The sequence below is a fragment of the Myotis yumanensis genome, unplaced genomic scaffold, assembly GCF_028538775.1.
Source record: "Myotis yumanensis isolate MYYU_CA2020_CCGP unplaced genomic scaffold, mMyoYum1.0.hap1 SCAF_2, whole genome shotgun sequence".
Classification (NCBI taxonomy): domain Eukaryota; kingdom Metazoa; phylum Chordata; class Mammalia; order Chiroptera; family Vespertilionidae; genus Myotis; species Myotis yumanensis.
The window spans coordinates 33,227,429-33,241,720 of record NW_027223753.1 but is presented as its reverse complement, the minus strand read 5'-3'; the positions used below and the strand labels follow the sequence as shown (position 1 = coordinate 33,241,720).

The window sequence follows — 14,292 nt, the reverse complement described above, 5'->3', positions numbered from 1 at the left end:
ATTTGCATGGGATATCTTTTTTCTATATCTTTACTTTCCATTTCTGTTTGTTCCTACATTTTAAAGAATTCTCTTGTATGTAACATAGACAGTCATGTATCACAATGGTGGGAATACATCCTGAGAAATGCATCATTAGGCAATTTTGTCATTGTGCAAACATCATTACACAAACCTACATGGAATAGCATACACCATGATAAAGTAGGATTTATTTCTGAGATTCAAGATTGGTACAATATCTACAAGTCAATTAGCATGATACACCACATAAACAAAATGAAGGATAAAAATCATATGATACTGGCATAAAAATAGACAGGCAGACCAGTGGAATGGAATAGAGAGCTCAGAATTAAACCCACACATGTACTGCCAATTGATCTTCAATGAGGGTGCTGAAAATACCCAATGGAAAAAGAATAATATCTTCAACAAACAGTGTGGGGGAAATTGGGTGTGCACCTGAAAAGCAATCATCTCAAAATAGATTAAAGATTTAAACCTAAGACCTGAAACTGTAAGAATTCTAGAAGAAAACATAACCAGTCCACAGGCATCTTCTAATTTTCAAGTACAAGTTGGGAGTTTTATCTCTTTTCTAAAAGTTCTATTTATTTTGACTCTTTGCTTTGAGTGTACATTGATAAAGAACTTTGAATAGCAATTTGAAGGAATTTAATGTAACTGAACCATTCAACTTTTCATTGTCTTTCTTCTCTCTCTCTCTCTCTCTCTCTCTCTCTCATCAATACTCCTCCTGTTTGACAGACAGTCTACTGAATAAAATGCAGAATTGCTTGCCCTCTTTTAAATAAATATAAATATTTTATAAGAAAGATTAAAATTTTTGGAAAGGATATTGTCAAAACATATATATATAAGCAGAAACTTAATCTTATATTTCTTAGCTAAGTTCCAATGACTGTAAGGTCCAATAAGTACCTATATGTGATAATTTTACAAATGATAAACCATCAATGGATTCACTCACAAGTCTCTACTCCTATCACCTCTTTCTAACAAGGCTTATGGCATATAAATTGTTTTTATATATTTCACATAAAACTATGGCCTCTTATTACATACAATAGGCTGTGTTAATAAAATTGCATTAGCATCTGTCAGCAATCCTAAATAAACTGAAATGTCAAGTAGAAAACAAATTCTTCCCTTGAATGTTAAACTTGCAAAACTAGACTTTTTGATTTTGTTTTCTTATTCTTTATATCTTCACTTTTCTATTAAAAACTGAATTGTTAATTAATGGGACACATTCACAAATGAATCTTTAGAGAGATGGCTATCTCAATAAAGCTTTTTGCCCCATCTCTCATTTTTGGGGGGACAATGTGACATTGCTACTTTTGTATTTTTTTGTTCCTGTCTGAACTCATTTATCTTCCATATATCTTTTTAAAAAAAGGTGGTGGGGGATCTAAGAGGAAAAAAAAGACCCCTACACTATAAAATACAAATTTTAAGAGAAAAATATCCTGAGTTGCTTCATTATGCTATTTTCCACTTACCCTTCAAGCCACTACATTCAGGTACCACTCTGGTGATTTTCTAATTGCCAATCAAAGGCTGCTTTTCATTCTGTTTTATTCAACTTCTCTGCAGCATTTGACACTTTATTACTTCCTTCCTCTTGATCTATCTTCTATGGCTCTAGCTCACCTCTATTTCTGACTGTTGGTGCTTTCAGAACTCTGTGCTTAAATCTCTTCAATTTTCACATTACATATTTCCTCTAAATTATTTATTTCATTTTTATATCAATATCTACCACCTATAGACTGGTAACTCGGTTGCAGAATTAATTAACAATTCACTGAAATAATTAAATATCAATGAATTAAAATGAATGAACTCCCTGACTTAATATAGAATTGTCACTAAGATACAGATGTTCAGCTCACTTTTAAATTTCCCAGCTGCAGGAGAAGCACAGCAAATGTCATGTGTGCATATATTGTGTTCCCTTGGCTTTTAAGTAAGTGTGGTTTATCCATGGTCTCTCTTTTTGAATGACCTCTCCAGACCTCTGGCTCTTCTCCAATTTCTACCACCTGGAAAATGCCTACTTTTCAGTGAAAAGTTTCCTTATTGCTATAGAATTCTTGTGAACATATGTATCGTGGTTCCTATTAAACTTTATTAGTCTGTATCATTCTACTAGATTATAAGCCTTTCAAAGTCAAACACCACATATTATTTAGTGTTTCATCCCCCAAATCTAGGATAGTACCTAGTACATAGTAAAATTTAAACATTTGTTTATATGAATGAGTGCCTTCCTACAATTCTTTTTGGCCCCATAGTTTGGACTTTCTAATAGAAGCCAAATAAAAGTGTTTATGTGGTTATTTTGCTCTCTCTGAAATGCCCTCTTCCCCCAATATTCTAACTCATGTAAAATTATATAAATAACTTTCTATATTTACAATTCAGGAAAGATTGCAGGTATTTGAGATTTTTAAAATTACATATTCAAAATAATGGTAAGAACTACCAATTAATGTAAATATACTTTCTATTTGTTAAATATATAGCAAATAATTAAAATGTCACAACTGCTGCATTCTCTATTTGCATAACATAATTACAGTTGCAGGTAGAACTATGAAGAGTTTTTTTCATAAATGCTTGGCATAATTCACAATTGTAGTTGCATATGTTTACCCACTTTCTTTTCAGGAGCAGTTTATGGAAGAGATAAATTAAAATAAGTAAAAAAAATGAATTTAGCTATCCCTTGTGGGCAATGAAAAACCACAATGGAAAACATAGATCTTATTGATCTTTCCAACTTATAATACACTGATCATTAGGTAACCCAAATGATGAATTTTCCTTTCTTCATTGAGGATATCAAAAAGGTCAGCATCAACTACAATTTTATAATCATTTGCAATGACTTTTTAATCTATTGCATGTAATCAATGATTATCAGGGGAGATTTTTTGTGTCAAAGGCTAATTGAATTATCATCCATATACCCTTTGGATCCTCATTATTTCCTTTTTCATTCCCTTTGACAGCTATGTGTAGTTTTGTCATATAGCAGGGTAGAAATTATTAGGATGATCTTTTGCCTTTGACAACCCTTAAATAACTAACCTGTATATGTTTTCTCTCTGCTAGCTCCAGACTTGGATTTAGAAATTCAAGTAAAAATAAATAGAATCCAAGGGATCCAGTTTAAATGTTCCTCAGGAGGATGGTTCCCGCAGCCTCAGATGCAGTGGGTTAACAGCAGAGGAGAAATAATTCCACTTTCATCAAAATCTGAGACACAGGATGAAGCTGGTCTATTCCATATGCATATTACTCTTTTCCTTGAACAGTCCCAGGGAATGATCACATGCTGGCTTCAGCATCCAGAAACTGGCCAAGAGAAAAGAACAAGCATTCAGATGTCAGGTGCGTGCTAAGAGATGGGTTCTCCCATTGATGACCATTTAGAAGCATTATGAACTAAGGAGCAAACAAACAGGCATGTTGAGTCATGTAGCTTAAGTTTGCATTAAACCTTTGGAAATAATAACAGAGCCAGATACTAAAAGGGAATTTTTAATGTACAAAATATAATGATGATATGAATAATAATAATTTTCTGCCCAGCATGATCCAATTTTAAAGGATTTTAAAATATTGAGCTCATTCAATTCTCAGGTATTTTGAGACCCCTCTTTCTAGCTAGGTGATGCCATCTCAATTTTCTCACTTTTCAAATGAAGATAATTATTAAATCATTGAAAATTTCAATAGAAATGAATATAAAATACTTTTTCCAATTGTAAGTCACTAGACAGAATATTTTAACAAAAATATTTAATAAATGCGAATGGATGAAGACTCCAACTCAAAGTGTTGAAGTTGAGTCATCCAATGTCACAATATTACTGAGTGAAGATCAGAAAATAATTCATCATCTGACTTTGAGCCCTGTTCACTTTCCCAAAAATAAGGGATATATTTCTGTCATGGGTTGTCGTGGAGAAAGGATCTTAAAAGGTGACTTTAGAGTGTCCATTTAGCCTTAAAAATAATATAAAAAAATTGATATGAGTACTGGATACTGAGAGCAATGGAATTCATCTCAAGGTATTCAACACATACCTTTTCCCCCCTATAATTACCTATGAAAAAGTCATGAGACTATAAAATAAACATAATCATTTTTTTCCTTTTATTTACACACTAGAGGCCTGGTGCACAAATGGGTGGGGTCCAGCTGGCCCACCCTGATGGGGGCCAATTGGTCTAGGCCAGTGGAAGGGAGGGGCTGTGGGAGGTTGGCCAGCCAGCCCCAACCCCGATTGGGGTGTTAGGGGCCCATTGGGGGTGGGAACAGCTGGGAGGAGGGGCTGTGGGTGGTTGGCTGGCAAGCCCCATCCTTGATTGAGGTGTTAGGGGCCAATCGGGGATGTGGCTGGCTGGGGGAGGGGCTGTGGGTAGTTGGCCAACCAGCTCTGCCCCTGATAGCAGTGTTGGGGGCCAATCAGGGGCCAGGCCGGCTGAGGAGGGGGCAACTGGGGCCTGGATTAGGCCAGTTGGCTGCCGGAGTGTATGTCATAGCCACTGGTCATTCTGGTCATTCTGGTTGTTCTGCCATTCTGGTTGCTGGGCTTTTATATATATAGACTAGTGCCCCGGTGCAAATATTTGTGCACATTGAAAGGAAATTAATTAGAAGGTGACTGGTGGGGTGGGACTGGGCGAGATGGGCTGGACACGCCCTGGAGCCAACCTCCCATGGTTCCTTCCTGGCCTGCCACACTTGGGGCACACAAGGGTGTCTACAGAGTGAGTAGGGTCCCTCCAGCAGGTGGGGTCCCTTGACCTGGCCTGCAAGGATTGGGCCAAAACCGGCTCTCCAACATCACCTGAGGGGTCCCAGATTGCAAGAGGGTGGTTCTCCAGTGACGCACTCCAGAATTGGGCTCCCTCCTCTCTGGTTCCAGGTGCATCACCCGAGAACCACAGTTGCCAAGTCAACGCATCTCAACAACTCCTGTGCTGAGTGTCTGCTCCCTGATGGTCAGAGCACAGTCATACCTACCAGCTGGTTAGACAGTCAGATGGTCACTTAGCCATATATATTCTCCTCTTCACCCTCAGGATAGCCAGTACCTTACTCTTTTCCAGGGGAAGCTAAAAATCTGCTTAGGACTGCTATTCTCATAATTTTAGTGGGTGGTTTATTCCTCCAGTTTTTGCTATTAGGTTGTCTGGTTGCACTAAAAAGTAAGAGAATAAAGTAGAAATATATATTTTTTGCTCTTTTCAAATAGCATTATAACTTAAACTAAGTATTTCAAACATAAAAAGTGGATATATATCACTGTGAATATTAGTTGGGTAAGATGTCTTCAGGAGGATGGTGTGATATATGAAGGATGACAGGCTAGGCCGCTAGGAGATAGTTGGGGGCCTCAACAAGTTGGATTTGGGAGGTATAGGGAGGAAGTTCAGTACAAGTTAATAAGCATTCAATTTTAGGGTTGACAACAAAGAGGAACAGTTAATTGCCTTATACTCAATATTTTAGGGGGCATAACAGAATTATGCTAATACCTATGGAGTCCTAATTTAATTTGCACTATAAATCAGGGGTCCTCAAACTATGGCCCTAGGGCCACATGTGGCCCACCGAAAACATTTATCAGGCCCGCCGGGTGTTTTTGCCGCCACTGCCTGTCCTGCTTAGCAGCCGACTCGTCCCGGGCCCACAGTGTGCATGTGTGGAATGTCTGAGGGACAGTGAACTGGCCCCCTATTTAAAAAGTTTGAGGACCTCTGCTATAAATGATATAATTGGGAAACAGAAAAAAAATCTTATCATGATTTATGTAATATTTTAATTATTTTCCTCAAATATTTTTCCTGGTAGTTATTCTATATAATAAAGGGCTAATATGCAAATTGACCTAATGGTTGAACAACCAGTCGCTATGACACACACTGACCACCAGGTGGCAGAAGCTCAATGCGGGAGCTGTCCCCTGGCAGTTAGTGTGCTCCCACAGGGGGCGTGCACTCCCACAGGGGTAGTGCTGCTCAGCCAGAAGCTGGGTTCCAGCTGGCGAATGCAGTTGCGATGGTGGGAGCCTCTCCTGCCTCCTTGGCAGCACTAAGACTGTCCAACTTCTGGCTTAGGCCCACTCCTCCGAGGGCACCTGGACTGTGACAGGGCCCAGGCTGGGCTGAGGGACCCTCCTGCCCCCCACCGAGTGCACAAATTTCATGCACCAGGCCTCTAGTAGGTTATAGTGAACATAGAGGATAGAACAAACGATGTATGCTAAGGCTTGAGTTCAAGAGATTGAAAATCAGAAAATCATATTAATGTATGGGCATATGAACAGAAAAGAAGAAAAGCTAGCTTTTCTTATTTTTAAGTTCTGAATTTCATTAATCTAATATAAGGTTTCATTTGTCCTCCATTTTAGTCCACTACCATTTTAGTCATCTTTCTATAAAAGTAGGTTGAACCAAAGAATACATATATTACAAAAAAGCATATTTCAGCTTGATACGCAGTGGTTCTCAACCTTCCTAATGCCGCGACGCTTTAATACAGTTCCTCATGTTGTGGTGACCCCCAACCATAAAATTATTTTCATTGCTACTTCATAACAGTAATTTTGCTACTCTTATGAATTGTAATGTAAATATCTGATATGCAGGATGTATTTTCATTGTTACAAATTGAACATAATTAAAGCATAGTGATTAATCACAAAAACAATATGTAATTATATATGTGTTTTCCGATGGTCTTAGATGACCCCTGTGAAAGGGTCATTCGACCCCCAAAGGTGTCTCGACCCACAGGTTGAGAACCGCTGATTTAGAGGAATAGTTTTTTTTATATTCAGACAGCTTAAATTGTGGAACAATTTTTTTTAATAGATCATGGCTGTACCTTTTAAAATGATATTGAGATTTAAATTTCTGTCAGATTATTTCCCAAATCTGTTTGTATGAGAGTGGACTCCTTTCTTTAGTCACAGCAACATATTCACACAAGAAACATGATTGAAAATATATATGAGAAAGAATAAATACTGGGAAAAAAAAGAAAGAAAGAAAGAAAGAAAGAAAGAAAGAAAGAAAGAAAGAAAGAAAGAGAGAAAGAAAGAAAGAAAGAAAGAAAGAAAGAAAGAAAGAAAGGAAGGAAGAAAGAAAAAAAGGAAGAAAGAAAGAAAAAAAGAAATAAAGAAAGAAAAAAAGAAATAAAGAAAGAAAAAAAGAAAGAAAAAATGTCAATGTTTGGTATAAATTGAGTTGTTGCAGAAAACCCAATACAGAAAAAATCTGGTGGGCTGTGATACTAGTTTTCATAAGATAGTAAGTTTTTGATACAAAACAGACAATGTTATCTCTGATCTAATGCTATCTATCTCAGGCACTAGGAAAGAGATGAATGTGAATTGATGAAGAGATAGTTGAAATCAGATTACACACCTATAGAATGGATAATAATGCAAGGAATAAGAAAAATAGATCTGACCACTAACCTCTTTAATATCTGGTGACTCTATTCATAGAGGAATGTGGCCATGCTGTGTTCTGATTTTCTGATTAATCATATTAGCACTCTTGGCATTTAGAGGAAAAAAGAGGGAACATGTTGAGAACCTGTTCTTCATCAGATACTTACATCATCACTGGAAGTGTTTAAGTAGACATGTGGGTATAAAATTGTTTAAAAGGTTAAAATAATAATAATAGCTGAGATTTATTGATTCTCACTAAGATTTTAAGTAAACTAATCTAAATTATGTATATATTCTCAGTTTATTATTAGTTAATATTAGAAAATTTTATCTCAAATTTTTAATAAATATTAGACAAATGAAGCATAGAGTTGTTAAATAATTTACCAAAGTAAATAACTGCCACTGCCACTAAGTGATAATACTTGGGTTCAAACCCAGAAAGTCTGACTCCAGAGATTGTTGCCTTAAATATTACAGAAATATGCTGCTCCATGTATAAAAGAAAGTTCTTGAGTTCCCTTCATAAAGTTATAAAAGGAATATCCTTGGAAAGTCTGTGTTCAATCTATCTTCTTAGTAATCTCTGAAATAGTCTCAGGATCATCATTTTCTTCTGCTCCCAGTAAGGTGCATTATGTCAGAGGCTAATACAGTTTCCTTTCTTTATTAAGGAAATGTATGTGTCATATATGGCTAATAAAAAGCAAAGAGAAATACCTCTTGGTAGCTCTTGGCAGCCTTTCCCAAATTTAGACCTATCCCCAAGTTCCCAAACCGTTCTAAAGCCTCATATTTACGCATAACCCTGTTTTACTCCCCAACCCTGACATAGTAGTACTGAACTGGACTAAGGTGGCACAGGGCAATCAAAGATTAGAAGGGATACTTTATTAGATGGTCACTACTAATTTCCTAATGTTGTGTTTTCATTTGCTGTATTTCAGATATTCTATTCCAGCAGCATAATTTTCAGAAGAAAGTTACTCATGCTAGTATTATTTCTAATTCTGTGCTCTTCGGGCTTTCAGTCATCCTGGCTGCATCCTATGCTTATTTGAATTACAGATGTGGAAGAAGATCAATTTTAACAGGCAAGACCTCTAGGAAATATACATGTACATAATTATTAAGACTCTCTTGATGATAGGAAAAAAATTAAAAAGACTCATCACAAAAGTTGTAGAAAATATTAAAAATCTGCAAATAACAGGATTACTTCTATGTCTATTCTAAAATAGAACTTTTGTGATATTATACTATGTTAGTACAGTTTTGGTAATATTATTATATTTAAAAACTTTTCCTTAAAATATTAATGTTTATTACATGTAATATATTCAAAATCATTTAAAAAATAAAATAAATAAATAAACTCAAAAAATTTTTTTAAAAGACTCTCTTGATAATTACTATGATCTTGTAAAAGTCAACTTGGAAGTTTGGCTGCATAGATACAGGTCACTGGATAAGTTACGATTTTAAATATAAAGGGTAATTTAGAGCCCATCTGTTCAATGCTCTATCAATTCATGGAGCTAAAGCACTAAAAGTACTAAATAGCTATATTTGTTTCAACATTTATCGCAAAGCTTTAGGCTGAGCAATTTATATATAATCCTATCTAATAAAGAGGAAATATGCAAATTGACCCTCATGCTGTCACAAAGATGGCAGCACTCATAGCCACAAGATGACAGTGCCCAGTCCCCTCAGCCCCGCCAGAGTCCCCAGTCCTTTCAGCCCCGCCGGGGCGGGGGGGGGGGGGGGAGCGGGCAAGTGGCACAGGTCTTGCCATGCCACTTTCCTGCCACTGGAGTCCCTGGACCCACTGGTCCGGCCGCACCGCTTGCCCACTGCTGGAGTCCCAGGTCACTCTCAGGTGGTTCTGGCCGCACTGCTTGCCTGCTGCTGGAGTCTCCTGTCCTTTTGGTTTCTGTGGCCCCTGGACCAGAAGCACAGGCTGAGAGTGTGAGGAGCACCAGGAATGCTGGGAATCATAGTTCTGGTCACAGTCCCTGGACTGGAAGTGGAAGCTGAGAGAACAGAGAGCACCAGGAATGCTGAGAATCATGGTTATGGTGGCAGATGTGTTGTGCGATCTCCTAGACACTGGAGTGAAGTGAGCCTGGAGCAAGTTACTGTTGTGGGTGGGGGCTGGAGGGAAAGCAAAAGTGAGAGACATAAGTAAAGTCAGAGTGTCGAGGAAAAATTAAAAGGAAGATATCCTGCAACTTCTAGGAAATCTTCACCAATGGAGCAATGAGAAAAAAAGTGCTATATTATTCTGTGAGCACCAAACCAGACTGGGCTGGGGTCTTACACAATTCGCTCATATGATTGCAAAGACAGACAGAAACTTTACTCTTTTATGTACCCAGGCAGATACAATGGACGACATACAAGCTTTCACAGAAGAGGACGTATCAGCACCATTTGCTATACACTCTTTGGTAAGTCACCATTTTAGTGGCCATCTGTGTTAGTTAATTGCCATAATCAAGAGTAAAAATTAAAACTTTTCTATCTCTATGACAAGCAGGTCCTTACAGCTTTGAGCAAGGCAACTATATATAATAATCTATAATAATAAAAGTGTAATATGAGGGGCAATCAAGCAGACTGGCAGGCAAGTGGTTAGGAGCCAGCGGTCCCGGGTTGTGAGCGGGTGAAGCAGGGTTGAAGGACCTCCCCCTGCCCCGTGCATGAATTTTGTGCACCAGGCCTCTAGTTATTCATATAATTCTCAATCATCAATATGTAAAGGATTCTTATCTTTGAGTTGAGAAAAATTTATTTTAGATACTTAAGTAACCTGCCCAGGGATAACAGTAACTAGCAGAGATGGGGTGGAAACCAAGGGCAGTTTATTTTCAAATACTATCTTTTTAATCACTGTTTCTCATTTATAGAATGTACATCTCTCTATTAAGAATATTTATTTTCCTTTTCAAAGCAAGTATCAGTATGAGAAAGTATTTCCACATTGAGCATACTTTAGCTTCCTTGCAAATTCCAGTAATATTATACACACAAGTCGATTCCTTCTTCCCTATCACAGACAGACCCTTGGAAATCTGATTGCTGCACTGATGAGGTCCTCTGTGTCTTGTCTTTTCCAAGCTAAATATTGTCCATTCATTCAAGTATTGCTTATTTGAAATGTTTTCAGAATTTTATACCTCAGGATAAAATTGTGGTAAATTTTCTCTAGAAGTTGTGAAAATAAAATTGAATTTTAAGAAGAAAACCCAGTTTGTTGTAAGGAAAAGTGTTCCAGTAATCAGAATTGACAAGCTATGGATAAAACTATCTGTGATAGTGGTTAATTTCTCACTGTGGGAGTTTTAAGCAGAGACCGAATATACCTTTCATATCTCCAAGATATGTTCAACTTTGACCAGAAGGCTATATTTCCTAAACTTTGAGAATTCTAACTCTGGCATTCCAGGTCTCTAAGAATCCTTTCTTGTATCATCCTTCTCATATTACCAGTAGTCATTTTGAGGTCATTATCACAGCCTTTAGGCTCATATGTTCTAAGAAATAGACATTATGTTTAAATACCTATTATATCTGGTCCCGTTCCTTAGCTGGATCTGTGTAGGCATGGATAATGTTAACCAGGGAAAGATCACTCTTTCAACCTGCTCTTCCCTCTGCACAAGCCATCCCACTGTCAGACATTCTCTTTATTCAAACTCAGAATGGAAAACTTTATCCTCAGACAAGTTTGAAAGGTCTAAAGATTTGGGGCAACTAAAGATAAACGCATTTTCTTTACCTACTTTCGCTTTATCTGCTGACTCTCCAAACTTTCAGTTTCATTATTTTTGTTTCTTTCTGTCTGTTTCAGGTCCTTTGTATATGTGTCTGAAAATGATTATTCTTCTCACAACACCATCAGTAGTTTCTATTACCATTATTTACACCTATGTGAAATTTGGAATACAAGGTAAATGGGACTGAAAGGATTAGAAATATGAGGACATGAAACATGGTTTTGCAGGAAAGAGAAGCTAAATTTCTTACTTTTTACTATATTTTGTTACTTTTCATATACTAATGCTACTTTTTGTGGTAAACATATGTAAGTATTATTATTGACCATTTTACAAGTGAGCAAACAGGCACAGAGAAGTAAATCAACAGGTATAAAATCATACAGCTAATAAATTCTGCTGGCAGAATTCAACCCATCCAGTTTAACTCCTGGTACTGGTTACTTAATCACTATATATATAAAGAACCAGGGGCCGTCACATCCAAAACAACTGAACGGACGACCGAACAGGCTGCGTGGGGCGACCAGGCCAGCAGGGGAGTTAGTGAGGGATCAACCAGGCCAGCAGAGGGGTAGTGAGGGATGACCAAACGACTGAGCAGCAGGCTGTGTGGGGTGACTAGGCTGGCAGAGGGAGCAGTAGGGGGCAACCAGTCCAACAGGGGTGGCAGTTTGTGGCAACCAGGCCGGGGGGGGGGCAGTGAGGGGTGACCATACCAGCAGAGGGGGGCAGCGAGGGGTGACCAGGCCAGCAGGGGAGCAGTTGGGGGTGACCAGCCCAGCAGGGGGGGGGGGGGTAAGGGGTGACGAGGCTGGTTGCAGGGGGGCAGTAAGGGGCCACCAGGCTGGCAGAGGGGAGCAGTTGGGGGTGACCAGGCTGGCAGGGGGGGAAGTTAGGGGTGATCAGGCTGTCAAGAGGGCTAATTAGTGGTGATCAGGCAGGCAGGCAGGTGAGCAGTTAGGAGCCAGTGGTCCTGGATTGTGAGAGGCATGTCCGACTGCCTGTTTAGGCCCGATCCATGGATCGGGCCTAAGCCAGAAGTCAGACATCCCCCGAGGGGTCCTGGATTGGAGAGTGTGCAGGCTGGGTTAAGGGGACCTCCCCGCCCCATGCACAAATTTTGTGCACCGGGTCTCTAGTTATAATACCTTATCAGCTTCAGAACTACAGCTACATTTTAGGGATATTAGACTTCACTTTCTTCATTTATGTAAGTCCCTAGGAGAAATGCTATAGACATTGTTTTCAGCCCCATTGAAAGACATGACTGTCACTGCTGCTGCTGATATTTATTCTAATAATGATACTTTAAGAAGAAATAGCTTTTTTCTTCTGACTGTTAAATAATACTCATTAAGCAATTAAATTAATAATTCTATAATCAAAGTAAAGGTTTTTCAAACTTTTGAGTTTTTCACCACTTTCGGAATTTAAATAATAGAAGTACGCATTCAATACAAAATCATAAGATCTTGAGGAAGATATTGGGCCAATTATCAAATTCTCTTGAACTTTATCACAATATTACTGAAAAGATAAATTGGTACTATGGTAGAATTTAGATAGGAAATCTTGGAATACCCACTCTTGTTTTTGATTAATTATTCTTTCCTAAGTTTTCTCTTAAAAATATCAGGTGTGTGTGTGTGTGTGTGTGTGTGTGTGTGTGTGCAAGCAGGCACACATAGGTTTCTTAGAGACCAGCGCAATGTGGCTGTTGATATACCCCTAAACCTATACGGAACTCAAATGATATATGTTGAACCACATGAAGATGTTCTCCCTATATTAAAGAGATCCAAGTGGCCTCAATTGACTGAAATTAAAAAAAATTCTTCCTTTGTTTTTAGGTTAAATTCTTAATATATGCTTTGTAACTGTAAGTCCAATACTCAAAAGGCCCATTGCTAGTGCATAATGAAAAGCTGCTGTAATGAGGCATGAGATAACATTTCCTCCAACATTTAGATTGAAACAAGGCAGGCCATGTGCCTCAGATTTTTTTTCATGTTTGGGCATCATCCTCAGGTATGACTGTCATGTGAATCCTATATAATAAAAGCCCAGCGACCATAATGGCATAATGACTGAATGACCACTCAATCAGTTGCTTTGAGGTGCATTGACTACCTCTCAGTCCCCGCCGCCCCCCCTCTGGCCTGCATGCTCTTATTGCTGCATGCTGAACAAGGAACCATGGGGAACTGGGGTGGATGTTGGCGGGGAGAGACAGGGGACTGGTGAGCAGGCAGAAGATGGCCCTGATTGCAGGCTAGGCCTAGGGACCCTGCCCACACTCGATTTCATGCACTGGGCCTCTAGTAAAGAAATAAAATATCTATCAGAGTTACCTTATAACAACATACCTTATACTATCCTCATATCCCAATTATTAGGTTACTAATCCTTTACCAAGCTGTGGAATATTGGGATGATTCTTTGAAAACTTTCTGATTGGCTAAGATCACAGAGCATTTGTGTTTTTCTTGATATCTGCTTATATAAACCCTTACGGACATCTAATCTCAAATACCTCATTTATACACTGCTAGACCAATTCCAAAGATAAATCCTATATAATAAAAGCCTAGGTGGCGTTGCATGACGTTGTCACAAGATGGCCACCACAAGATGGTCGCCACAAGATGATCTCCACAAGACGGCCACCACAAGATGGCCAGCAGGAAAGGGCAGTTGTGGGTCATCGGGCCAGCATGGGAGGGCAGTTGAGGGCGAACAGGCCTGCAGGGGAGGACAGTTGTGAGCTATCAGGCTGACAGGGGAGGGCACTTGGGGGTTATCAGGCCAGCAGGGGAAGGCAGTTGGGAGAGACCAGGCTGGCAGGGGAGGGCAGTTGGGGGCCATCAGGCTGGCAGGGGAGGGCAGTTGGGGGCAAGATCAAGTTTGCAGGGCAGGGCAGTTGAGGGTGATCAGGCCAGCAGGGGAGGGCAGTTGGGGGAGAGATTAAACCTGCAGGGGAGGGCAATTGGGAGTGACCA

At 39.0% G+C, this 14,292-nt stretch overlaps 1 protein-coding gene across 2 annotated transcripts in view; it reads left to right on the top strand.

Moving 5' to 3' along the window:
• Positions 1–14,292, top strand: part of LOC139001790 (selection and upkeep of intraepithelial T-cells protein 1-like) — a 77,389-nt gene that overhangs the window by 51,729 nt on the left and 11,368 nt on the right. Inside the window, exons 4-6 of one of the 2 annotated variants that reach the window (XM_070403328.1) lie at positions 8,456–8,602; positions 9,890–9,961; positions 11,365–11,463. In XM_070403328.1, coding sequence (XP_070259429.1) covers positions 8,456–8,602; positions 9,890–9,961; positions 11,365–11,463 — 318 coding nt within the window. The remainder of the gene's footprint in view (positions 1–8,455; positions 8,603–9,889; positions 9,962–11,364; positions 11,464–14,292) is intronic. The other variant, XM_070403329.1, reaches the window with a different exon arrangement.